General features: G+C 37.6%; 1 protein-coding gene across 1 annotated transcript; it reads left to right on the plus strand.

Moving 5' to 3' along the window:
* Nucleotides 1–703: 703 nt before the first annotated feature.
* LOC122829970 (phosphoinositide 3-kinase regulatory subunit 6) lies at nucleotides 704–26,733 on the plus strand. Its single transcript, XM_044114956.1, has 21 exons — nucleotides 704–838; nucleotides 10,887–10,962; nucleotides 11,126–11,230; nucleotides 11,614–11,705; nucleotides 11,878–11,946; nucleotides 12,231–12,363; nucleotides 13,419–13,488; nucleotides 13,601–13,799; nucleotides 14,525–14,672; nucleotides 15,870–15,956; nucleotides 16,495–16,732; nucleotides 17,428–17,715; nucleotides 19,784–19,883; nucleotides 20,353–20,475; nucleotides 21,157–21,264; nucleotides 21,378–21,480; nucleotides 21,718–21,785; nucleotides 21,982–22,072; nucleotides 22,192–22,253; nucleotides 23,068–23,174; nucleotides 23,342–26,733. The coding sequence occupies exons 2-21, from the start codon at nucleotides 10,923–10,925 to the stop codon at nucleotides 23,496–23,498; spliced, it is 2,388 nt and encodes a 795-aa protein (XP_043970891.1). The 5' UTR covers nucleotides 704–838; nucleotides 10,887–10,922; the 3' UTR covers nucleotides 23,499–26,733.
* Nucleotides 26,734–26,750: the final 17 nt, after the last annotated feature.

Below are 26,750 nucleotides of genomic sequence, written 5' to 3' on the forward strand. Positions count from 1 at the left end.
GGTGCTCTCACTGAACACTTGCACCTATGAAAATGTAAGATAGTCTATTTAGTTAATCATGTGCAGGAGAAACTGCACATGATTAAAAAGATGTTCACAAACTTTGTGTTTTATTTTAACCATAGTAAAACAGACAGACATGACATGGGCAAGACAGGTGAACACAAACAATGGACTCTTTCACCACTTTGCTCATCAATAAATAGCACAAAAGACATCTGAAACCTCCAGCTTGCTAAATTAGTACAACCTAATACACTGTTGTGCAATCCCTGCTCATAAATGAAAAAAAATAAAAATAAAAAATAAAAAAAATAAAGAAATAAATAATAAAGCAGACCATTTTTAGAGAAAAAAAACACAGGAGAATTGGAGATTGATCAATTTAAGTAATCACAAAGAATTTTTGTTATTGTACGTACTTATTACAACTTCATTTAATTTTTAGTCATATAAATATTCATTAAATTTACTTTTTGGATATTGACACTTTGTATGTTGAAAAGCACCTGACGTGAGTGTTGTAAAATAAATTTAGTAAATCGAAATCAATTCAAAAAAAGAAATGCAATGTGGTGTGCTATGAAGCGCCGCACGAGAAAATGTGCTGGGGAAATGAATGGCTTTTCTTCTGAATAATTTCGAACAGTAATAAAGGCGTACTTCGGTCAGTGATTTGATTGGCTGTCATCCTGTTGTGGGCGTGGTTTAGTGTCAGCTCAGCGTTAGCCTGTCAGTTGGAGTCAGATGAGCAGAGCAAAGTGTCACAGATAGATACCTTCGCACTAAAGTAGCCTGCTATAAAACAAATGGAGCTGTTTAAGCAACTTCACTCTAGGTAAGTGCTCACAACCTCTGAAATATATTACGTAAGACTTGTTCGTTTCTTTAGAAAGCTTTTTAGGGCCTACTTTCCCCCAAAAAATTGTCGACCAATGTACATTTTAGCCTCTTATTTTAGGGGAGAATGCACTTAATACACAAAAGTGAAAAAAAAAAATGCTCAGCTTTCTTCTGTTTAGTGTAAATATTCGACGATGTTTTACCAATTTTGCTGTCATTCATTTCATGTTGTTGTTTGTCTTGCTGCCTGGATAAGCTGAAATGTGACATTTTAATCTTGATAGCGTAACTTTATCGAAAAAGTAACCGCACATCGCAGATAGTCTTACAGTAGTTTACAACAGCGCCTGATAGAAATGCCTCTGCAGAGATGCAGACGCCGAGGCTCGTGTTGCACTCTGACTGTAAATGCCTCCCCTCGTCACCGTTTTACTATGAAAACATTAAAAGATTTTTCAACCCTGTGGCCTTTGATACGGAAAGAAACAGAGGTGGGGGATGGGGGTCATTATTTCTCCTCTTGAGATGATAATAATGACTAGGAAAAGAGTGCTTGGTATCACCAAAATCCCTGTTGTGTCTGCTGGAACCTGAGTGCACCGCTGTTTATTTCCCGCAGCTTCCTTGTTTTAGATCTGAGCTTTCTGGTGCCGTTTAGGAGATTTAGGCGATCCAGGATAGCTTAATGTGTGCAAGAGATCTATTTGTTCATAAAATAGACAAGGGTTTCTTCCTGGTGAGCTGTCAGTGTTATTCTAAATTCGGAAGTGTTTACATTCTGCCAAACTGAGTAGATAATGCTAGTTTAGCTCCATAACTGGTTCCACTTCTGTCAAACTATTGGGTGAGGTTTTCTATCTGTGGTTAGAAGTGGATGACATAACCTGCTACAAATTTTGTTATTGTTATGAGTTTATTTTTAGGCAGTGATTAATGGGAAGAGATTAAACATTTAAATACTCTGTTAAAGCTGAGTTGACATGATGTCAAGTGTAATCACGGCTGCAAAGATCGAGTTCTGCTGTAAATACCACATGACTGTTTGAAATTACCTCCGACCTCGTAAATTACTAGAATGCAAATTTTTGCTAGAAGGGGCAACAGGTGAGTGCAGCAAATGCAAAATATGGTAGTCAATAAAACAGGTAAGGAAAAAAGCCAGGTTCAAATGGGTAATGAGCTTGTCATTAATCACAACATGAGCTCTCTTATATTACACCAACAAAAGCAATGCTATTTCCAAATCTAAATTTGATAAGTTACATAATTGTTTTGTTTTTTTTCGGGACAAAAATAGTTGTCTCATCAGTCCACATAGTATTATCCCAAAAGAATTGGATATAGTCCAGTTGTCTTTTGGTAAATGAGAGGTGGGCCTTTATGTTCTTTTGGGTCTGCTTTGTGTCTTCCATGGTAGCCATTTTTGTCAAGTTTCTTAGTTATTGTTGAACATGGAACTCTGACCTTAAAGGAGGTGAATGAGGCCTGAAGAGCCTGATGTTGCCCTGGATTCTAGACCTACAACTCCTTGGAAGATCCATCATATTTTCTCCATATTGACGTTGACACTGTTGTTCTCAGGAGTTCAGGAGCCTCATTATAAATGGCTTTGTATCCCTTCCAGATAGGTAGATGTCCCTTACGTTGTTTCTCAGTTGTTCTTGAGGTTTTTTTAGGCTGGGGCATGATGTGTTGCTCTCTGAGACATTTTTTGCCCAGGTCGGCTTGAGTTTGTGATTTTTGGGTTACACAAGTATGACTGCAATCAGGCCTGGATTTGGCTGGTAAAATTGAACCAAAAATGTTGTTAGTCACAGGCAAATTATAATTTAAGAAGGGGGTGATAACTTGTCACAGGAACATTTATCCCTAAACCCCTCCCAGTTTTTTTGTTTGTTTGATTATCTGAAATGTCTAAGTAAGATAAAACAAAAAGCAGAGGAAATCTGTAATATATAAGCGCGAATCTAAAGCTTTATAAATGTGGAGTATATTTGTGATAGTGTTATGCATGTGAATGTGATGCATTAGTATACCCAAACTATTTTCTTTCATCTATTCTGCAACCATCATTCAGTCAGGAGATATACCTGGTGAGCAGGAGTATTCAAGCATTTCATACAGACAGACTACTTTTTGCATATCCTCCTTGTGCCGAACTCAGATCTGTAGTGACCGTGTTTCTCTTTCTGTCTTATCTGCTAATGCTGTTTGTCACCGTGCTGTGCTTGTAGATGTACCTAACATAGGCCTTAAATCTGCAGAAATACACCGCTCCCGGTCAGAAAGGAGGAATAGTCACACCCTTCCCCGCACAACGCATGTGAATGCTAATGGTGGAGAAAAAAAATCTAACCTAACGGGAAAGCTGTTTATCTGCTGCCACCAGTAACCATGCTTACTAGTCTAAGCATTCATGGTGGGCTCCACTATGGGAGGGGGGGAGCTGTTGCACAACGGAAAGCAAAGAGGAGGTTGTGAGCAGTGCGTACGCAAGTTGTGTTTGACAGTCATAAGTCTGTCATAATTCTGGATGTGTTTGGTTGTTTCTGACTGGGAGTATTTCTGCAGATGGCAGAAGGTTTTCAGGGAGAAGGTGAAGAGGTAAATTTTTTTCAAAAGAATATCTGTTTGTTATGATACTGTCTGGACATAGTGACGGTTTTAACAAATATGCAAAAAAAAATAAAACAAGCCTTTTCAAAAACCTGCCAATAATTAGGTCAAAATCAGATGGCACTGCCCCGTTTCTTGGCAACTCACCTGGAGCTGCTCAGCTGGTTTTATTGCTGTATGCGCTGTACAAATTTATTGTTGACTCACCTGCTTTGGACGTGATTTTCTGATAAATGGTCAGAACCTGATTGTATTGATGGATAGCGCCATGTATGGCAAGATTTTTGGGCAATAACCTCATTCCCTCAGTGAGAGCTTTGGTCATGGGTCATGATAAAACTCTGAAATTTGTGGAGTATGAAATAGTTACTTCCCCCTCTGAGTTCTTTTTATCTTTGAATAAACAATGTCTGAATTGTCTTGCAAATATAGTTGTACTAAACCCACCAGTAAAATCCATGAACGATAATATAAAATGTTTCTTAAGGTAAGACTTTGTTTGTCTTCTCACTGCAGATTGTACTCGAACTAGACAGAAAAAAAATTCTCGGAAAACATGCTGAAATGGTCATATTTAAAAAGGTGTGAAAAGTATTTAAAAAGCCCACTCAGCACAATGTGCATTTTCAACAGCGAAAGTTTTACAGACTTTATTTTTTCAGTTTGAGTTATCAGAAACAAATGTGTGCACTTCTCGGCATAGTCACGTACTTGTGAGCTCCTTGGAAAGCAGAGGCAGCAGCCAGCTGCAGTAAGTCTTTAGTGGTTAGTGAGCATAACAAAGTTTACTTCAACTGCTTATCTTTATCTTAAAAAGTATGTGCTGTGGTGATAAATACAAATTAGGTTTGCTCTTCCTCGCTGGAAACTGTAGCTGCAATTGCAGTTTCCGACGATTACAAATGTTTCGTCAGAGAAATATAGAAGACGTGTTACATTTTAAATTTAAGTCGTATAAAAAAAGAAAATACCACAAGGAAATTTGCATTGAGAATAACACTGATAATAGGAGTATGTAAACAGCTGATTTTTATCTGTAGTCTGGTTGAACAGTACTTTGAAAATCCTTGCAGACAAAGAAGATGTTGGCTAAACCTGTAACAAAATATGAAGCACTTGTAACAGAGCCAGCTGCTTTTCAGGGAACTGAGCTAAATTAGTTTTCAATACCGACTTCTGTGGCAACTAATTTAGTGTTGCAGTCTATGAGAAGGTCTGTTAAACAGGCAGTATTATGTAAATCGACTTTTTTGAGCTTTACATCATGTTGTAATGTCATTCCCTCATTACAAACATACATGTTGTGTTGCCTAGAGTCTTTCATGCATGTTTCATAAATCCTTTTAATCTCCCATAGCAACCATTGAGTTGTGAAATACTCCTGGGGGGGAGCAAGGCAGAGCTCCAGTTTCCTCACAGAGGCCCCATCCCTATGACTACCCCACTCTGCTCCTCCAGACTAGTCAGCAGCAATTAGGCTAGTCTGGCAGAACTGTACCTCTGCTGCGCTCAAGGTACTTCTCAGTGCTTCTCGGTATAGCATGTTAAGATACCGTCAGTGATAACATACATGGTTTTGAACAACAAGCTCAGCAGACAGAAAATAACATTAAATTGGTGAATGTTGAACATACAGTAAGCCACACTTTAATAGAAACTGTAGGTGTCTCATGAAAGTCTGGTTAAAGCAAGCTTGTCCTTCATTCAGTAAAGTTACTCACTGCAGGAGTAAGAATAGTGATCCTTTATAATAATATTACTCAAGTAAAAGCTAATGTAGGGGTCGTTGGGAGTAGAATGACTTTTAGAGGTATAGTTTTTTTTTTCCCAAATGTTACTGAAGTAAATGTAACTTTACTTGACTAAAGTAAAGTTATATTTACGGAGTAAAGTTTTTGAGTGCTTGCTGAGTTTACAGTCAAGCATAAACTAGTTTCTACCCACCTCTGCCTGTATCCGACGTCAGTATGTACCAGGAAAGTTTTGTTGTTTTTCTCAAACATGCAAAAGAATGTGGCTTCCGCTACTATCATGAATAATTAATGATCACTCTTGGCAGGAAGGCTAAAAACAAAAAAAAATATTTTCCTAGAAAACTTTGAAATATCTAAAATAAAGTTAGCAGGTAAAAAATTTCAACATTCTGAGATTAGTAATGAAACTAATTTGTGCACTTTCAGGTTTGCATCAGTGCATTAAGCTCTGTTTATAGCTACAGGTGTTACAGTGTTTAGATCTGTAGTTGTGATCATCCAGGGCAGATGTAAGTGCTAGGTAACATCTGTTCTGATCACTCACTTCTTTCCACCATGTGTAAACGTACTGCACCAAGTGGCCCCATCTACAAAGTCCTAGTGGATCTGCTGCCCCTTCATCTAAACATGCACACATATTAACCCTAACCCTACCAAAACTAAATTCACACCAGAAAATGTCCCCACAACCCCACATTATTGACAGAAATAGGTCCCCACAAAGATATTAGAACCTGGTTCATGCACACATGTACACACCATCATTGGTGGAGGAGAGCTTCCTCAGATTGTTCAGTATCGTAATACAGGAACTCTCTTTGATTGATATCCTCTGCAGCTCGGACATGTTTGTACTGCTCTTCACTATCACCCCATAGATTGTTTCTTTCGCTATTAAAAGAGTATCAACTTTCACTGTTAGCCCATAAATACATTTCAGACACACTTTCCTGCCAGGAAGCCTAACTGCTGTCTCTCCAGGCCAGTTTTTCAAGTCTTCCTTGGCATCTGTCAAAGGTGCAAAGACCAGTCCAGGTCTGGATGTCAGCGTCAGTGAATCCCCTCAGTGGCAGACACTGCAGGGGATTTCCAATGAAAGAACCAACTATAAATACAGTTCCACCCTCCCTCCCCCGTCCACCTTAAAAAACACCACTTCTTTATTGCTCTATGAACGCACTTCCACACAGCTCTGCCGGGGCCTTCCTGTTTTCTGAGATGTCTGCAGCGTGCCGGAACGGAAATGAACTCCCCTGTTTGCTGTTTGGTTTCATTGTTCAGTCTGACCACTGAGGTGCACGGTGACAGCTGCCTGTGCAGGAGAACGAGCAGATAGATGTTTGTTGGGGGGCCGAAAGGTACATCAGGAACTGATTCACATTCACTGCAAACAATCAACAGTCGTAGGGGGAAGTTTGTTTCACTGGTGTGGGGATTTGGCATCTCTAACAGTGCTTTTAGCTGTTTTTGTATTCGCTGGCAGCTTTGTGTGTCATTCAACTGATTCTACCAACAATTCTGGTAACAAGAACTGTAGGATGAGAGTTTATTAAGACGTCATCCAGGTTGCTGCATGCAGAGCACCAGTCCAATGAAAGAGTTAGCTTTCCACAGTTTGGAGTGAGTAGGTGCAAATGTCCAGCTGGGTGAAAAGTTTGGCTTTCTCTGTTGGCTGTAGCCACATTTTTCACTGTTTCTGTTACATTTGTACAATCTCTCTTTCCTTCTGTTTTGCTGCTAAAATAGAGAGAATTTTGTGTTGATGCAGCAAGCTATGTCTCTGCCATGCAAATATCTCCACATACTCTGGCTTTTAGCAGTGTTAATGCATTTCCTGCTCTGTGTATGAGTAAAGAGATTAGTTCAGGATTAGGGAAATACTTTGTGCAAGAATTACACTCAGAATCACTTGGATTTAAAAACAAAAGTTCCCTTCAAAGCAGTCAACATGATTACATCTAATTAGACTCTTGAAAAGCTGTAAATTACGAGTGGGATCTATTTTTAAATTTTTCTTCACCAAAGCGCCATCTCGGTCTCAAATTCAGCATCTTTTGGCCTCCATCTAAATATAGAGCGTCATCTGCCCACTCATTTAGAGAGAAAGGAAGTGTTGTGTGTGTCAGTTTCTGCACTGGATTAGAACTTTTTTTAAATTTTTATTTTTTAAATAAACACACAGCACATGTTCATGGAATCAATAATGCATGTGCATTTGTCACCCGATTTATTGAATTTGATGTGCAAGTAGTAAATAGAGAAAAAGAAAAAAAAAAACATTTAGTTACAATATGCTTTGAGAAAAAGTGAGAGCCAACAGCGAACAGAGTTTCAAGACAACGTAAATCAACTTGTGGCACCCGGAAACCTGTGGTCACATAGGTTGCGTTCACGTCCTAAAAGAGAGTGATGCTAACCATGTGTCAGTCTGCAGCTTTTCTTACATGATGCAAAGGCAAAGTCTTTCTTTTGTTCTCAAATGAACAATAAGTTAACTATTTGAAGGCGAACAACGAAATAAAGACAGCATACCAGTTTGTGAAAGTTTGGAAATGTGAAACATATATAGGCAAGTGTACTTTACAATACACTTGCCCAGAAAAGTAGCCACTCCTCATTCTTGCTCATGGAACTCTGATAGTTGTCATCTCCTTCTAATGAACTCACACGTCTTGTTAAAAGAGGAAATGAAGTCACTAATTCATTCTCACTACGCCTCTGTTTGGCTTACATGTTGCTTTTAGTCCATGATGTGTATTGTGTGAATGAATGGATTGTGTATAGTCCAGATGGATCAGGGTAAGTTAGAGCTTATCACTGTCACCACTGTCACTTGCAGTCTCTTGCTAGTCTTGGCGATTTTATCAGTTTTTGAAGTCAATGTGCTTCATTTTTCATTTTCTATTTAAATAACATTTATACTTGTGGACTATAAAGGCTGTTTCTATTCTTAATTATATTATGTTTGAATATTTGGATACATTTAAATGCATTTAGAGCTCATTGTCTTGTGTAAAACTTGTGGATTAAGGAATTTTATTTTGGGACATTGTAATAAACAGTATATTTAATTCAGTGTGACCTATATATTATAGTTCTCTTTGGATCTAAATGTATTACGGAAGACTATACCACAAAATATGTCTTTGCTGCAATTATATTTAAGAACAAACATACAAGTCCTGTGATTAGTACTATCCTGATAGGTAGATCTTTATTGCAACACAGAGTTTGCAAAGTTGTGTTGTGGGTGTTTGAGTTGTGACTCATGGACATGTGTGGGTCTCGGGACAAACAGAGTAGTAAAAGTAGGCACAGGGTTTTTATTTATAGAAGTGCGTTTTAGCACCTTTGTGGAGGAAGAGTAGCCACTATCCCGTTGTACGTGTGAAGATGTTTGTGTGGGTCGACATTACCTATTGTCCTTATTTAGATATGAAACACTTTGGAGTGCATAGAGACGTAAAATGACTTTGAGAACTCTGGAAGGTTTGGTGAAATTGAGAAAAATACATTTTTAAAGAACCTTTTTAATTTCAGTGAAACGCCTATTAGACTTGGGAGCAAACAACTGTTTTATAACATTGAGTTATGAGTTACCAATGTTAGTGAGCAAGTTGTAAACGGTTTTGGAGTTCACTAAAAGTCTCTTGACATCAAATCAATTGCAACGAAGGTTGTTTTAAAAAGTCTATTTTTTTTCACAATCATTACTAGAACAATTATTTATTTAAGGATACTCATTTACGACAAGATCAATACAAACAGACCTATTCACATTTGCACAAATTGTTGCAGCTGAGAAATAGAAACCTGTAGTAACTTGATGTCAGTAGTAACTAAGGAAAATATTGTGCAGTTACCAGAAAGACAAAAAATGTACAGGCCGCTGCTGAATACATCTACATGGATCAGATCCTTATTTTCGCTGTAAAATATATATCTTTTACGTTTCAGATCCATATTTGTACTGACACAGATTATTTTGGTATGGAATGATCTTTAATTTGTTCCTCTGTTGTAAGGTTTATTTCAGCAGCAAAATGGAAGCACACAGTGGCACACTAAAGATAAGCATCTATAATAAAACACAGAAATCACATGACTGACTCAAAGGCATATACTTCCATAAAAGGTGTTGAGACCTGTACAAAGTTTATATTATCTACTGTTTTAAGCTGTTAAAGCTTTTGTTGTCTTTTAGAGTCATGCAATATTTCTGATCACAATTATCATTACATTATCACTTGTGTGCAGTTCTTTGATAATTGGTTGCCTATACTATTTCAACTACGATTAATTAATAACTGATCTTCCAGTAATATGAAGACGAGGACAGTTAATTGGCCTCCTGTTCCCCTCAAAACCTACACCTTTTCTGAAATACAAATAGTCGAGGGGCGAACTGGTTGGTAGGTTGTGATGATAAGGAAAAAAAGAGGAAATCATGAGTTGAGAACAACATATTAACAGTAAGCATGTGTATTTAGAAGCAATGTACAGTTTGAACATCAGATTGTTTCCAGGTTTCACCCACTTGACCCAATCTGTCGCTTTCAAATGAAATCCTTGAACCACTAAACTTCTGTAGGCTACATAAGTGAAAGTTGTAGGAGCAGAAGTGTTACTCTCAACAGTGAAGCAAGTTTAATATTGCTATGGAGTTAGTCGGCACATTGGAATAAACCTACAAACAACAAATCAAATGTCTTCTATAGGATCATTTTAAGCTCAGATCAGACAAGCAAAGAGTGAGCTGTTTGGCCACCATAAATTGAAAGATTGAAGGTGAGATTTTTACCCAATAACACGATACACCACTATCAAGCACTTTGGTGGTGGTAGCATTATGGCAACAGTCTTGTTCCCTGTCAGTGGTACTGGTGCATTGTACATAAAGAATAAAGGAGGAGGAAGGCTACCTCCTATTTCAGGATGACACCAATTCTAGACACATCAAAACAATTTTATGAATGAATTAACATTAATCTTCTGGAATAGACTTTCCAATGGAAACATAAAAAAATTAATGATAAAAAACCCTGACACAAAAGTCAACCAGTTCATATGAAACTATGAATTTTGATTTAAAAAATGTTGAAACAAAAAATCAAAATGTTACCAGAAACTTGTTTAAAAAAATAGTTCAGGTTCAACTATTTGTTTAACCAAATGATATTTAATTGTCTGTTTGTATTTTTGCCTAGACATTTAATTCTCATTTTAACACTTTGTTAATTAGAGAATAATCATAGTAAAATTTTTGGTTTGAAAGGCCATTGCTGTTGTAAATAGTGTAACATCACACTTCTAAAAGAATGGTTTTGAATTGTGAATGTAAGACCAAAATAGTAAGAGATTCATGTCCATACTGTGTGTGTCTAAACTTCTACCCAAATCTATAGCTAACCACTCAAACAAGAAGCAAAAACCTCATATGTGCATCATGTACAGATGCATGGAAATACTGAGAATCGTATTAACCCAAATGATTACCACAGAATTGAGCTTTTAATAGCTGCACTCATCACTTCTGTGTAGTCATACACTCTTAAGTAGCAACCAAAGGGAAAGACCAGATCACCAATCCAAATTAGGCTGTTTGTAGGAGGACTTGGTGTGTTTTCATAGATATGACAGAACAAAGGTAACACTTAACATTTGTTTTTGCAGCTGATTGGACCAAAATGTACGTGAGTCCTGACCAACATGGCCCATTGGGATAGTTCGAGTAGCATGGAGCCAACAGGTAAAGCATCAGGTTTTAGCAGAATTTTTTTTTTTCCTTTTCAGACACTATATGCATAAATATTTATGTGAATGTTTTTTGAGCAACAAAATTTTTTTTGTGACAAGAAAAACGTGTGCTATTATAGTTAGCTTTTGTCCTAATGCTTAATCTTGGTTGCCAGGCGACCTCTCCCCTACAGTTCCTGAGTCAGAACTGTACCGAAGCCTCCAGGCTGTGCTGCCCCGTTGTACCGATCAGCAGCAGGGCCCAGACTGGTGTAACAAAGGTGGGCTCTGTTCCAATAAAATGAAAATAACCAGCAAATTCATGTTGTACCTACTTATTAGTCTTTATAAGTTTGAACATAGATCTTGTCTTTATTGTTTTTCATTGGGTTTCAGCATATGGCCATGTCAGGATACCATCTGCTTAGGACTTTGGTTTCTGTCTTGTTTTCTTCAATAAATGATTCCAGCTCATAAACTTTTCCTCTGTGAACAGACATTTAGTGCAGACAGTATGACTGTTCCTGTAAAATACAGCCTTGTCTGTGGTGTAAAAGCTGTTGTTTTGTTAGTCACCAGACTAACTTAGCTCAGTGTTATAACAGATAGAAGTGAGATACAGTCACAATGTTTTTTAGTTCTTGCATTTTGTGTCTGTGTGCAGGAATGCTGAGATGGACACTTCATAAGAAGGTTCAAAACAACCCTGCTAACAGCTTATCTCTGCTGTGGGTGCTGATAAAGGAGCTGGAAAAGGTACTGTTCACCAATTCCTGTTTAAACTGAAATACTTCACCCTGGTTTAGTATTTGTTTCTAATCATTTATTGAGCTTGCATTTTCGAAGAGAAAGGAAGCTTTAGTCACCCTGGGATCAACAAAGACAGATTTATTTTAGTCACATGTCATCTGTGCATGTTTCTCTTCAGGCGGAAAGATGGGACTCTCGCAAATCCATCATTCCTTTGCTCCACACGTTGGTGCACGCCATCATTCAGGTACAGTTACTCTGTGAAAAGCTCCAACAGACTTGCTTGCCTAGATGCATTTGATGTTTGGAGTTTTTTGCACTGAGCAAGAGGAATGTCTTTAATTCCTGAGACTAACACCAACAAGAAAATTGGGACAAAAAATGTTGGCATTTAGCCCATGATAAAGTTCATTTCCTCATATTTCATTACTGGCATTGTGATACGTATCATTTACCATCCTTAAAAGCAGCTTTTTGTATTCCCGTTCTACTCATTAACCCACAATTTTTATTCATGATTTGTCATTTTAGACAGCCTACATCCCAGATGAGCTGTACAAACGTGTGTATGACTTCTGTAAGAGGCTACTGACCTATCCTCAGCCTTATTGCACCGTGGGCCTCAGCTACACAAGACAAATAAAAATGGAACGCTTCATTCCAGGTAGTGAACCTCTTCTTGTGCAAATATCACTGATAGCTCAGCTCATAAATCAAATTCTGCTCAGAACACCGTCCATATTTTAGCCACATCACATCTGAAATAAAGGCCAAACTGTCAAATGATTAAAAAAACATCTGTTTGAAAGCAGAATGGCGATGGCAGTATTCAAAACTTTTCCCTTATTTAATTTCATTAATTGTTCTGACTGAAGGTGTTATGTCATTATTAAATATGTGAAATGAATAATGACCCACAAAATGCTTTGAGTGCTCAGTTTGTGTTTATGTTAGGAGCATAGACAACATCACACTATGAGAATCAGAGAGCAGTAACTATATAAACAGAGGTTCACTATTTTAAAAATAAGCCACAATGATTACAGAGGTGACATTTCAATTGACTTTAGTGGCTTTTATTAGCATTTAATGCATTATTGCAATAAAGCTTAGTAACCATAAGCGTCATTCTCTGCATGCTTTCTCTAAAAGATTATGGATCCACTTGTAAAATTTCCAAATGACTGCAAACATTTTCAATTCCAGTATGATTAATGACAGACAAAATCTGAAAGCTTAAAATGACGGAGCTGTTATTCACTATTATTATTTTTTTTCTCACACTCTTCTGCAGCTTCAATAAATTGCAGACAAGTCGAAACATCTTACAGAAAATTATTTTTTTTAATTCTTTCATCTTTGTGCTTCCTCTGCTTGTCAGTCACACTGAAGAAAGATAACTTTTAATTTTCCTTACTCACAAGTATCACATTTACATTTGTGAAATAAGACAACTTAAGTTACTAGGAGACATTTTTGAATAGATGCAGCTTTCCATGATTTGCTTGTAAAACTGATTAAATGAAAAAGGAGTTAAGGCTGGAGACACACACACACCTAACTATAGTGACTTCTTCACAAGTGAAACAACCTCTGTGATAAATATTGTTCATCAAAGCAGATGAACATGAATTAGAGTTGCTTCAGCCCTGGAGTTGTTCTTTAATTTGACATGTTGAGAGGGTTGATGATGTCATTAAATGCTAATTTGCTCAACAGGCCTGATGTACCAGAGGTTGATCACAGCAGAGCAAAAGCTAAAAAATGAGCACTATCCTTTTCAAGAGAGGTGAGTTATCATTTAGTAATAATTGACTCAACAAAATCTGCCCTGCAGTTTCAATGAAACCAATATTCTGTTAGCTTGCTAACTTTATGACTCTGTTTTAAATTATCTACAGGGTTTTTGTGTTAGCCGATCCAGAGATCTTCTCTGGTTCCTTGATACCCACCATAACGGAGGACTTTGAAGTGTCTGCCTCGGGTTCGACTGGATTCCAGAGTCCGCTAGAACACATGCGCAGTGTGGTTCAGCACACCATACAGGCGGCCTTAGGACCACAGTGTTGCCACGGTCCAAAACTGGCTCAGGCACTCAGGGTCAGTAACTTTACATTTGTTTAAATGTTGTCCGTTTTGCCTTTCATTCACAATTTTCCAGTTCCTTTTTCTCTCTGCTGTTATCTTGTGTGTTTTGTGTACTCATTCCTGTTCTGTTTAAGTGACTTTGCAGCTTTGCTTTCTGGCTTTCCAGCTTCTGAAATATTTTGTTTGACCATCTGCTGTGATGCAGAAAGTTGAGTCACTTTAGTAGCTGGAAAATAAAGTGAAATCAGAAACAGTATTTTCATTTTTAAAAAGTAACCAAGAGAAAACCCTTATAGTTCAAAATGAATAGGTAGCGTTCTACTGTTGACATTATGTACAACTTTATGTTCTGTAAATCAATAAAGATACTGTTTGTTGCCTCTGGGAGATCATGTGGGGTAAAACCATTTGTTATGCAGGGGTCACTAATAAAGATTAAGTTTGCTTCTTATGAGTGGAAATGCTTCCAGAAATGACTGAGGTTAATACTTGCTCCAACAGGTCAGATTATATATTCTGGTGACCACATCAGTTTTTGCTGCCATGGCTAAACATCTTCACTGAGGGTGTGTGGTGTGAGAGCTTCATCTCGATGCCTCAGCAAGAAACATTCAGTAGCAGACAAATGAACATTTTGACTAATCAATGTTTTACTTTGAATCCATCCTATGCATGCTTAGTTTCCATTTTTTCACCGCTCTGTTTAATCAAGGCCGATTGTTTTTGTTGTGGAGCAGGACATGGGCCAAGAAGTGGAGCCATACTTTCAGGAAGTGTTGGCAACTCTGGAGCAGTGTGTGGAGGATGGCTACAGAGGAGAAGGAGGAATGCTGAACAGCCGTCTTCAGCAGCTGTACAGCGAAATTGTCTCTGATTCTGATGCAGGTATGAGCTCCTTGGCACAAACCTGTGTAGAAGCAAGGTGCAGCTTTTCTGTCAACACTGCTCTCTGGACTCTCAATCATCTTACCTCACTGGTTTTGTAAACATATGCAAATACCAAAAACACTCAACCGCTACCAGGAATAAAGACAGGAATTCGAAGCTTACAGAAGGCGGTGGTTATACCCGTAATCTAAAATTCTAACAGACTTGACGGTAATCAATACTTTATACTAAAACCCTGATATCCTGGTAAGGTTCTGCTGTAAGTGAGAAACCATTGTGATAACCTGTGTTAAACTGCTTTGAAATACTTGACATGAATGCAATTCTCAAACTCTAGATCCTTCTGCAGTTAGTTGCAGTAATGTGCAGCAGGCAGCATATTTAAAAACTTTCTTTCCAAGTTTTGTCTGGGCCTTTGGTACACACAGAGAAATAACATCCTGGGAATGCAGACTGTAACCACTTGAACTTTGCCTTTGGATATGAAGGAAAGAAAAAAGTAAACTGTAGTTTTCATTTTTCCATTACTATGATTTGGGATCTACATTTTTGTTTTTAGGTAGCAAGCCTTGTGTGGTCTAATTTCTCTCTGCTGAGTGTAACATTACCTGATTTAGAAGTCTGAGTTATTTGAGGATATTCAAACACTTTCTAAGCTGTGTACTGTCTGCAATCAGGCTCTGCAGTCTATACAAATAAATGTATATACTTTACTGATTTTTTTAAAATTTTCATTTACCCAAAAGTAGTGACTTCCATCATCACTCTCAGATGGGACAACATGGGCCAGGTTTAGCACATACCAAAACTCTACAACCTTTACATTTCAGTGGTAACAATGGTCTCACTGTTAGTCAATGTGGCTAAAGTAATCAAGTTCACTTTGTGGACACAAAAACATCAGATATGGTTTTGTGTTGAATGGCCTGGCACACAGGCTGCTACAGAGATCAAACACATCACAATTTCCTCCATGTCCAAATCTGTTCAGTCAGCTGTGTGTATTATTAGCATTTCCGGATATCTATTTCCACTCTTCCCTCCCGCTCTTATCAAGTCAGCGACACATCCAGTGAACCTCCACTGAGATCTTTCCGGTCGGAAGACAGAAGGATGGACAACAGGGGAAATTGTGGATGTTGGGTACTGCTTTGTTTTAGTTGTTATTCCTACATCTTCCTCTGTGTGCTGCAGAGCCTTTGTGTGGAGGACCAGTGTGTGACTGCCCGATTCCCAACCCTGAGATGAGCTTCCACCTGTGGACAGAAGATCTGGATATCTGTGAGTGACTCAGACAATGTGGGGGAAAGTAGTGAAAAAACTTAATCCATGTTATCTCACAAATTCACTGATCTTACAAATGTGACAGCATTTAAAGGAAATAGGTTGGCTTTTTAACAGCAAAATATTTATTTCCAAGATGCATTGTTACAACAAACAACTGGTCTGCTAAAATTATGTAAATCCTTTCTAACAGTATAGCATGAGTTCATCACTGTGAAGGCTGAAATCACTGCAATATGAAACCATTTGATTGGGTTATTATTAACAGTGGGGATTTATTGATCTTTTCAACAGAGTTGACCTAAATCTGTAACAAAGTTATATTTTATAGTGTTCATATTCTCAGAATTTAAGGGAGTAATTATCGCCTGACTGAAGGACCGTGTATGATGAAAGGTGTTAATATGCAAAGTTTCTGGTCCTAATGACATAACTTGAAAAAAACAGCTTGAATGCAAAACTCATGTCTCAGTAAGTTAACAGAGAAAACAGTTTGGACAGTATCTACCATAGTGCTTTTGTTTTGCTTTAAAAGGGCGGGAGCTGTCCAAGTGGTTCCGGTCCAGCAGCGTGTCAGATCACTTCTCCTTTAGCCAGGAACAGGAGGACTTTGAGCTTGGCGAATCACCATTCACTCCAGGGGACATGCCTCGCTTCTCTATTATGTCCAACGACAGTGGCATTGAAAAGGACTTGCCCCCCAGTTCGGATTTCTCTCCATCAACGTCACTGGACAACCCTTGTATCGTTTCAGCGTGGGAACAGTGCAAAAGGTAAATTATTTATTTTTTACACCCTCAAATTACAAAAATCATTCTTCAGAATTTTTAAGCCAAAACTTCTTGATCTTCTCACCCAAAAAGAAAACGTACGCAATTATATACCAAACATAGTTTTAGATTTTAAAATTTTAGGATCAGGTATCAACCCGTTGAGGTTCATCGGTTTTTAAACAAAACATATTCTGTCCAATTATGTATCTTGTCAAAAAGCAGACAGTGTCTGCATTACTCATAAATTAGTTCCCCATATTACAACTTTTAGGATGATTCAGTTTCTGCTATTGTCAAACAAGATCTGACATGCCTTGAATGTTGTAAACAGAAGAGTTCATGGCGGGGTCAGTTATTGTAGCGTCCGTCTTCTGTGGTTGTGGAACAAGCGCATAGCACTTGCTTTCCATCTCCAAGCTTGACAAATGAAGATATGCTTCATCTGGTTTTCACCAACATGGCATGGTTCGATATGACTAAACATCTCCACTGTGGTCTTGTCTGTTTTTCCGCTTGTCAACTTTCAAGCCAAGCTGAGATGTTATTTTTAGTAAAGAGATAGTTTCCTCTTCTCGCCAGCCGTTAGAGCAGGCCATTAAACATTTCACTTTCCATATTCAGTTTGTCAGTGTTGTGATGTAACCCCATCCCTATCAGAATCTGGATTGTGCCTTAGACCTCCTCTTTTCTCTCAGTGAGCAAGACTCGAGTAGGCTGTCACGGAGACGAGGCATCAAACTGAAACCGACGGCGAAGGACGGTATGGTGCTCATGCAAGACACACTGGAGGACAACCCAAGTACAGCAGGTGGAGGAGAACCAGGGACGGGAGGAAGGAGAGCGGCCACTCTGCAGAGGCGAGCGGGGATGAGCATGATGGAGAACCACTTCCCCAAGCAGCAGCGACACTTTATCGCAAAGATTGTAGTTATGGGAGATGACAGAGTAGTGGGTCGCCTGGCTAAGGCTTATTACGTCTACAGGTAAGAGTGTCATACAAAACGTTTTTTGACAAATGAGTTAACAATTGTGGGACTGCTGTTTGCTGTCCCATTGAATGTGCAATCATATTCATACTAATGTTAGTGATAAAGCCTAATTATAATTTATTTGACAGTGGTGTGAAAAATGATTTCTTGATCTCCTTTTATTTGCAGATTTGTCACACTTTAGTGTTTCAGAACAACAAGCCAATCTAAATATTAGTTAAAGAAAACACACATAAACCCAAAATGCAGTTTTTAAACAATATAGATATATTCTTTATTATTGAAACATTAAGATTACAAAAGTTTAATATCACCTCATGATCACATGAGGTGATATTAAACTTTACTTTAACATTTCCATTTATAACAACAAAAATCAAAACAACAACAATTTAAAAAAAACAGAACGGGAACAAAGAGATTCTATTGTGACAAAACATTACTTGAAAATAACCAAAAGGAAATTAGATATCCAATCGAAACTTCCTGCAAAATGAACCAACTCTTAACTACAATTTCCTTTTAATCAAGCCAATATTCTTACATGTTGTGTTAGAATAATACAGGATACCCGTACTGACCACTGGATTGTAAACTTGCTCATCTGTAAATGGATTGGGAACATTAATCTTTCTATTTAGATTTAATTTCTTTCCATTCTTCCAGAATGAGGGTTTCAGGACAAAATGCAGTTTCTAAACACATTTGTTTATAAACCTATATGGTGCTGTGTAAAATAAAATGATTGCCCCCAAAGCCTAATTACCAGTTGAGCCGCCCTTAGCAGCAACAACGGAAATGATTTGCAACAACCTGCAGTGAATCTTTTACAGCTGTGGGGGAATTTTGGCCCACTCATCTTTGCAGACTTGTTATAATTCAGTCACATTGGATGGCTTTCAAATACAAACAACTTTTTTTAAGGTAATGCAGCCACATCTCAGTAGGATCTAGGCCAGGACTTTGACTAGGCCAGTCCAAAGTCTTCATTTTGTCTTCAGACACTCAGATGTGAAACTGCTGGTGTGTTTTGGATAATTTTCCTGCCATATGGCCGGACGTTCTCTTTCACAATTTTTTTGGTTGACAGCAGAATTTATGGTTCTTCCTGAAGCAGCAAAACAGAATCATACTATCACGCTACCACCACCATATTTGTATGTTTTTTGTCTGGAATGCATTGCTACTTTGGTGCTAGATGTGAAGTGTCACCACAGCTCCAGGTTGTCATCATTTGTGATGACAACCTGGAGTCCCAAATGCTTAGAAATGGCTCTGTAACACTTTCCAGACTGATAGATCTCAATTAGATTCTTTCTCCTTTATCCCTGAACTTTGTTAGATCACTGCATGATGTCTAGCTTTTGAGAATCTTTTAGTGTACTTCACTTTGTCATCCAGGTCCTATTTGAGTGACGTCTTGATTGAGAACTGGTGCATCACTAATCACACCTAGATGTGGCTAGAGACAATGATACGCCACACAAAGTTTTAACAGAGAGAGGTCAATCACCTTTTCAAACAGGGGCATGTAACTATCTAACTGACTAATAATTAAATTGGTTTGGTCTTCTGAAACAGATAAGTGGGACAAACATGCAAAAAATTTGGAAATCAGGTAGGAGGGAAACCATTTTTGACTCCACTGTATTACACTGTCATGGGGTGGTTTTTGTTCATGCATTAAACTGTTAAACAGCTGCCTGATGAAGCATACTACCATATCTATATAAGGTATGAAGAACTTCATAGCTGAAAAGCTTCAAAAGGGGCAGCAAATGTTATGTGTGTTGTAAGTTTCTGCCTGCTTTAGCAGTTGATGTAATAGCTGGCTCTAGATTAAGAAACAAATGTGGTTTTCTAAAGACACATGGCATCAGACTCATGATGTCATCTTTTGACCCTAAATCCTAAGATGAGCTTTCGGCTCCTGAATTGAGAAATAAACAGAAGTTCTTTGACTGCAAATGTAACTTCCTGAAACGCACCACGTGCTTAACCACAGTTGTCAGAACTGAGGGGGCCTGACACTTCTGGTGAATCTATTCTGTGGCCTTTACAGAAAGAGAGAAGCACGGCGGCTTTTTCTTACAATGAAAGTCAGTCTCCAGTTCTACTACATTCCTGTTCGCCCTGCTCAGCTGCCAGTCTCTCCTGTTACGGTAAGACAACCTCTCTGGGTGAAATCCAGCCCACTTACATAAGAGTAAATAAACATGCGGGAATTGTGAAACATGGGGAAAATCCTAATTGTGGGTAATTGTGACACAGACCTATTATGTACTGTAGTTGTTGAAATTACTTGGACATAATTTTCTTTAAAAAACCTTCTATACATATACTATATTTCGCTCTAATTTATGGAGATTTATGTTTCAGACTACATACAACAGGTTTTATTATCATTTTGCAGAAAAATACCCAAAAAGGTTATGTTAGGTTGTGGCCTACTCTCTCCTACTATCTCTGTTGTTTTGTAGCTCTTCTTTCCTACAACCATTTTTGTTGCTTAACAGTGAGACCTTCCTCTTTTTAATGTGGACCATTTCAAACTTAAAGCTCTTCCGATGATTTTTACTGATTCTTCTATGTTGTTTGAGGGATTTTTTGTTTCATGTTCCTTATTTGTAGGTAAACCTCAGTCAGTCCACGGGGGATTCCTGTACTCTTGGTTCCTACTTGAGCAACGTGGATCCATGGTACAACAGCAACATCAACAGTTTGGGATGCATGATTCATAAACTGGCTAAATTGGTATGACATCTTAAAATGTATCTTTAGAAACTTTTAGCTTACTTAGTGTTGCCAGATTCTTTATGAGGCTCACCTTACATATGTATCTTATGCAAATATCACTGTTTTACCCTATGTTTAGTCTGTCAGCATTGCAGCTGCTCTCTTCTTGTGCTCAAACACAGGAAGTTGCTTTGCAACATTTCTGTGAGGAAAAGAAATGTGCTGAATTTACCAAAACCACAAGTAAAGAAACTGTAAGCACTGTTGAAACTGTCCCAACTGTATTCTTATACAGGAAACAGAAAAATTATCGCATGGGGAAAAAAATGCAAATGACAATACATGTGAGTTAGTTTGTCAGAAGGCCCAGAAATCCTCTGGATGCTAATCCAAACATGTTCTTGTCTAGATTTCTTGTCATTTTTAACCAAAGCTTCTTGTACATTTTCCAAATATCCGTCTCAATAAAATCCAGCATCAAATTAAAACAGAGAGGAGCATCCTGGGTCTTTTGAGACATTTAGAAGTGATTTGATTGATTTGATTTTTATTTTCATTTATAGAAAGTATTTGATTCTTATTTTATATAGTCTTCTGTGTCGCTCATAGTGTTTTTATGGCACATTGATATCCTGAGTGTGACAAGGCCCAACATTGTGCCGTCAGGTGGATTCATCTTTCACGATTTTTTTCTTTCAGCAAGAAATGAATACTGAGAGACCTAAAGACCCATTCATCTCTGATGTCATTGCTTACTACATCCGCAGCGGCCAGCAGCCTGTCTACTTCACCATCTATTTTGTAAAGGTACAGACATTTTGACTTTTTTTATGTTGTTCATCTAAAATGTAGATTTATTTTTTTAAATAACATCTTCTGTAAATATTTTATAGTTCTAATAAAGTTTCCTTTTCTATTAGATTGTATTCAACAGCATGACAAGGGATCCAGTGGAAGATGTGTTCCTTACTAACCTGGAAATAGAGTTTCCAGAATTCAGACATATTGCAGCTTCAATGAAAGGTGACTGGACAACACATGGCTGTTTTCTATTGCTTTTCCTCAGATATTTTACACAGTCTACCTGCAGGTTCAATACATTGTGAGCTTCTCTTTGTTAGTCACCAAATCTTAATCACAAATATAAAAAACTAAAAAGTAAACCAGACTCCACCTGCTCTCTCTTCTCTTTGTCTTGTTTTTGACATGCCACAAACCCTGACCCACTGATGAAACTACATAAATCATATTTTCAAACAGATAAACATAAGAAGAGCGTGGGCTCGGCTGACGTTTGCGGAGCTGTTATCTCTATGAATTACAAAAAGGTGAGCTGTACTTTTTGACATCCAGCATTTCCTCATAAGATTCCACTGACAGGAATCTTTGCCAGATGCCTTACCAAATGCCAAAAAGTGCTGGTAAATTCCTATCTCTACTAATCTTTGTGATCTGGCATTTGCTTCTATTTGTGGCCTCTGATACTTACTTGTTGTTCTTGTGTTTTTCCTCTGTGCTGTCCAGATGACATTAAGTGGGCGGGATGTTGACGTAGGAATTTCAACGCGAACAACAGGCGCTCAGATTAATGCCATTCCCTCCTGCGAAGCAGAAGGTTCAGTTTTCAGTTTAGCTTTTCTTCTACATAATGCTTAATCACAAATACCAGCTGTCCGGTTTTCTGATTCGCCTCATTCATGTGCTGTGAATAATCTCTTACCTTTCTGTTTGTAGATCTGAACTGTTTGACTCTAACACTGAATGAAGCTCCATCAAAGACAAAAGGCTCGAGTGGGGTGAGTCAAGACAGAACCACCGAAGTGATGAACACCGAACTAAAATAAACTGCCTTGCAAAAGCATTCATGCAGTTTTGTCACATAAAAACAAAAACATTAGTTTGGATTTTATCACCAAAACAAGGCAGTGCCATTGTGAAGCAAAATGAAAAATGATACATAGTTTTCAACATTATTTTTTTTAAATAAACTGTATACTTAAAAGTGTGGTGTGCATTTAGGTTGATTCTAATAGCCCTAAATAAAATACTTTGATTATCACCTAATTATTAAAAATAGTCCGTCTGTTTCTCAGTATAAATCCAGATTTTCTGTGAAAGTTAGAGAACAATAGTGAACAAACAGCATCATGAAGACAAAGGAACACGACAGGCCAACTAGAAAGTTGTGAAGAAGTTTAAATAAGAGTTAGATTATAAATAATACACTTTTTTTGTGTCTGAATGACTTTCAGGGTTTTTTTTTAGATCTGGGCAGGCAGATTAGTGTGTAGATGTCCAAAGCTGGTAAGGACGAAGCAGCTGTAACAGCAGTGAAAGTGCAACAGCACATTCACTCAGTGGGATGAATTCAAATGCCACAATTTTCACATTTGTATTTGTCATAAATTGGAAGTGCATTTATCATTTTTCTTCCATTTCACAATTGTGTACTGGTTGGTCACATAAAAATCACAATTAAATGCACAGAGGTTTGTGGTAACACCACAATGTGTTCAAGGTTTTGAGGAATGTGATAGTTTTATGTGCACTGTATGTAAACATTTCATGAAGCACCTAATGTGCATTTTCTATTTTATTTTATTTGGACAGGAATCAAAGATTCGAACAAGCAATATTAAGATTCGTACCTTGGAGAGGCGATCGTTTACTATCACGCTGGACAAAGACAGTCGGAGGATTTACAAACATGTGCAGAGGTAACGATTTGAACTGCTACACACCTTTGAATGAAGATCAGCCATGACTGCTGAGTTTAAATAAGTGACATTAAATTTTGATGCAGCTTACTCTGAAGCCGTAAAAACATTCCGCACATTTTTGTGCAGTTCAAACTGACCGACTATTTTGAACATTTTCATTGTAGCATCGAGATCTCTCCCTGTCTGGATCCTGGCTACTGCGTGCAGAAATACATGGGGTCCAAATTCTGCACTGACGGAGCTAAAGATGCTGGACTGAGCAAATACATGAGCAAAACTCTCCCTCTGCCAGTCAATACATTTGCTGGCATTATCAACTGATGTGTCAAAGTTACCCAACTCATCATGAAGGAGTAACGCTATTCTCACTTTGCTTAGTGAGCGGGAATGATGATCGTCTTCCCAATCTGATCTTCTAAGAACAACAACAAAAGAAAAAACAGTTGCCTTTCAGACCTAATGAGCTGCTCATGGACCCAAAGTGTTTCACATCTGCCACTTTGCTCTTACTGACATTGATTGACATTGAGAGAGACTTTTTTTTTTTTTTCAATTTAGAAGTAACTTAAGCGCCACATATGATCAAATTCTGCAAGTGACTGCCTCATCAAGTCCACTGGTTTTACAGTGTTAAGAAGTTTTATCATGCTGCAAGATGGGATTAACCTAGATCAGCATTGTGCTCTTCATGAAAAACCTGCTGTGCACACTTTAATGATCACAGATATTCATTACATTTAACTGTGCCTAATACCAATGATCAATATTGTCCAGAGAGACCAGCAGAGAAAATTAAGTAAGCAAATATACATTTATATTGATCAGCCACAAAAAAGCCACTTAGAAGTTCAGGGTGCGGCCGTCATGCATTGTGCTTGTTCTAGAGATGGGAACCTGCGTTTGCAACTTAGGGAGCATTTTCAGCAGTCCTGTTTGATCCACTTTTCATTCAACCTCTAGTTTGTTTGCAGAGAAAATCTGGTTCATTTAGCAAGGAATGCATCAAACTCTTATGCAGACCAAAAAAGCTTTTGTTTTTGTTGGTTAAAAACAACCAACACAGGTGTGTGAATCTAGTGCTAGTGGGAGAAACGGCTTGTGGTCTTTTACCAAAAAAAAAAAAGAGAGATCCTACAACCCCTAAAATCTGACGCCATTCCATATTTGATTTCATTTTGTGAACAAGGGAGTTGTGCTCATGTCGTCTTCAGAGGTTTTTCTGTTGTCTCCTACAGTTCTTGGTGCAGAGCCACCACAGGTGGGGGAGGTAACAGGTTTTTTCAAAGGATTTGGTTCATTTAACACAGTTCATTATAAAAGCAAACCACAGTCAATAATCTCTGACAAAAGATTATCCTATTAAATGGTGTGTTTGAATTGTTTACCAGGGATCTTCATGGACTGTTAGCTGCTAACAGTCTGTAACAATCTGTTCATGGTTGTTGTATTATTGTAATAATGACCACAATCGTGATCGTGATGAGAAAATGTTAATTTCAGTCATTGCCCTTGAGACTTCACTTGAACTCGCAATGATCTGACATCTGTGTTTGGCATTTGACAAAACAGTGTTATACGACATGTCCTGCTGTTTACTATGGCATCATACTGACGTTAATCAGTTTTCATTACCTGTCAGAGGTTTAGTTTTGTGGCTGATCAGTGTTTGTATTTCAGTGCAAGAAAAAAATTTATCAGTTAGTAATTTGGAAGTTGTAATAACAAATCTGCGGGGAACATGCTTTATGAAGGCATCACAAAATGCAGAAGATTTGAAGAGCTGATCTTAACGCTTACTTTACTCCTATTTACACACTACCGTCAAACCTTCTTTCTGACCCACACAGACACACACACACAGATACAAGAATGCACTCTCAGCTGACCTGCCACCTGCTTGAACATTGCTCTTACTGCTCTTATCTCATCTGATGCTCAGGATCTTTGTTACTGCTATCATTCAGACCATCTAGACCTGTCTTATCTGCTACGTAATGTACACTCTTTTCAAGGTGACATGACTGACATTAGTCTCTATTTTGATTGCAGATATTTTCCAGAAGCACCTGATATAACATGGTGAGACTAGAAGCATGAGCATTGTCAGGAATTACTCAGGACAGAAGCAACTATTAATTACAATCAAATTAATAGTTAGGAAGGTGCTGTTAAACCTCTGATTTACCCTCTTACAAGGCAATATGCACTAACTACAGGGACAGTTTTTTAGGGTTGGAATTACACAACACAGACATGTTCAAATCTGTGCATAAACACAAGTAAAAAATCTTGCAGCATTGAAGTGGACCTGCTATACATTAAATGGTATATTTTAGTGTTTAAATTATATGTTGCACTAAATTAGCATTTTTAAAGCTGTGTAAAGTATATATTTAAAGCATAAAATAAGACTTATAATTACTGTGAAATATTCTATTGATGCATAATCACCTTTTGATATCTCTCAGCTTAGCGAGGGAAGATGTGATCTGACACAACTATTGGTTTTGTTTTTCATGGCAAATGTAAAAGTGAAGCAAAGGTTGTATTTAAAGATTATTAATGGTTAGTTACCTGCAGCAGTAAGCTGTTTGACCTCTTGATTTGACACTGAAATTGAATCTATCAGCTTGTTAAAGAGGTGCTAAGACCTAAATGGATTTCTAGCGTCTTAAAACAACCCCAGTCTCAAAAATGCCATAGCAATTTAAGTAAACTGGGTAGTTATTTATACTGATGCTGATGACTAAATATAGAGGAGACAGCGGTAGGAAGTCCTACACCACCATCAATGAACTACTGAGAACAGGACATAGCTGATATGAAGCTAAGCAATGTTTGAACCCAAAGCTTTATGGCAGATTAAAATTTATCATCATTTATTTTTATACTTCTGTACTAAAATGAATTGTTATTTTGGGTTTTAAATGTTACATTTTCTGTCAAAGAAGATCATCATTTGTGCACTTCCTCCTACTTCGAATCATTGGGTTCTGTGTAGATAATGGCTCAGTACATGATTATGATGTGATAAAAATATTTATTGAAGTGTTTCCATTGACTGCTGTAACATTTTTTAGATTACAAGGTTTTTTTCTAGATGGTTCAAATCTGCTTTGCTTTTGGTTTCTCACAGCTTACTAGAATTAGATACCAATATTTATATATTGCAGGTATCATATTAATGTTTTTTTTTTTTTTCCATTTTTAACAGTTTCACTTAAAAAAAAGATGAAGTTTCCCTTTAAATTACTGTTTAATGTATTTGTTTTTACAGGTTAAAATCAAGTATAATTTGCACCATAATGAGTATGATTTCTGTCGCTAAAGACCTCAGGAACTGGAAGTGGTGTGTGTATAAATGAATAAGATTCATTAACCAATTAGGTGCATGTATATGTGTATCTGCTGATCTGGCAGGGGTTTAATCATGGGTTTGAAATTCATGATGTATTTTGCACATTATTTCTTCCTGATGTTATGAATATATGTTGTATTCCGACTTTGGGAATGTTATTGTCTAAATAAATGATTTTGTTTTCTAAAAAAAAAAAAAGAAAAGCTACTGTTTCA

Source organism: Gambusia affinis, linkage group LG04 (genome assembly GCF_019740435.1).
Source record: "Gambusia affinis linkage group LG04, SWU_Gaff_1.0, whole genome shotgun sequence".
NCBI lineage: Eukaryota > Metazoa > Chordata > Actinopteri > Cyprinodontiformes > Poeciliidae > Gambusia > Gambusia affinis.

Bases quoted from the DNA above. Each gene is read 5' to 3' on its own strand.
- LOC122829970 (XM_044114956.1), top strand. From the start codon at position 10,923: ATGGCCCATTGGGATAGTTCGAGTAGCATGGAGCCAACAG. The intron at 21,481-21,717 runs GTGACTGGACAA...ATTTTCAAACAG, and splicing joins TATTGCAGCTTCAATGAAAG to ATAAACATAAGAAGAGCGTG. The intron at 21,786-21,981 runs GTGAGCTGTACT...TGTGCTGTCCAG, and splicing joins TCTCTATGAATTACAAAAAG to ATGACATTAAGTGGGCGGGA.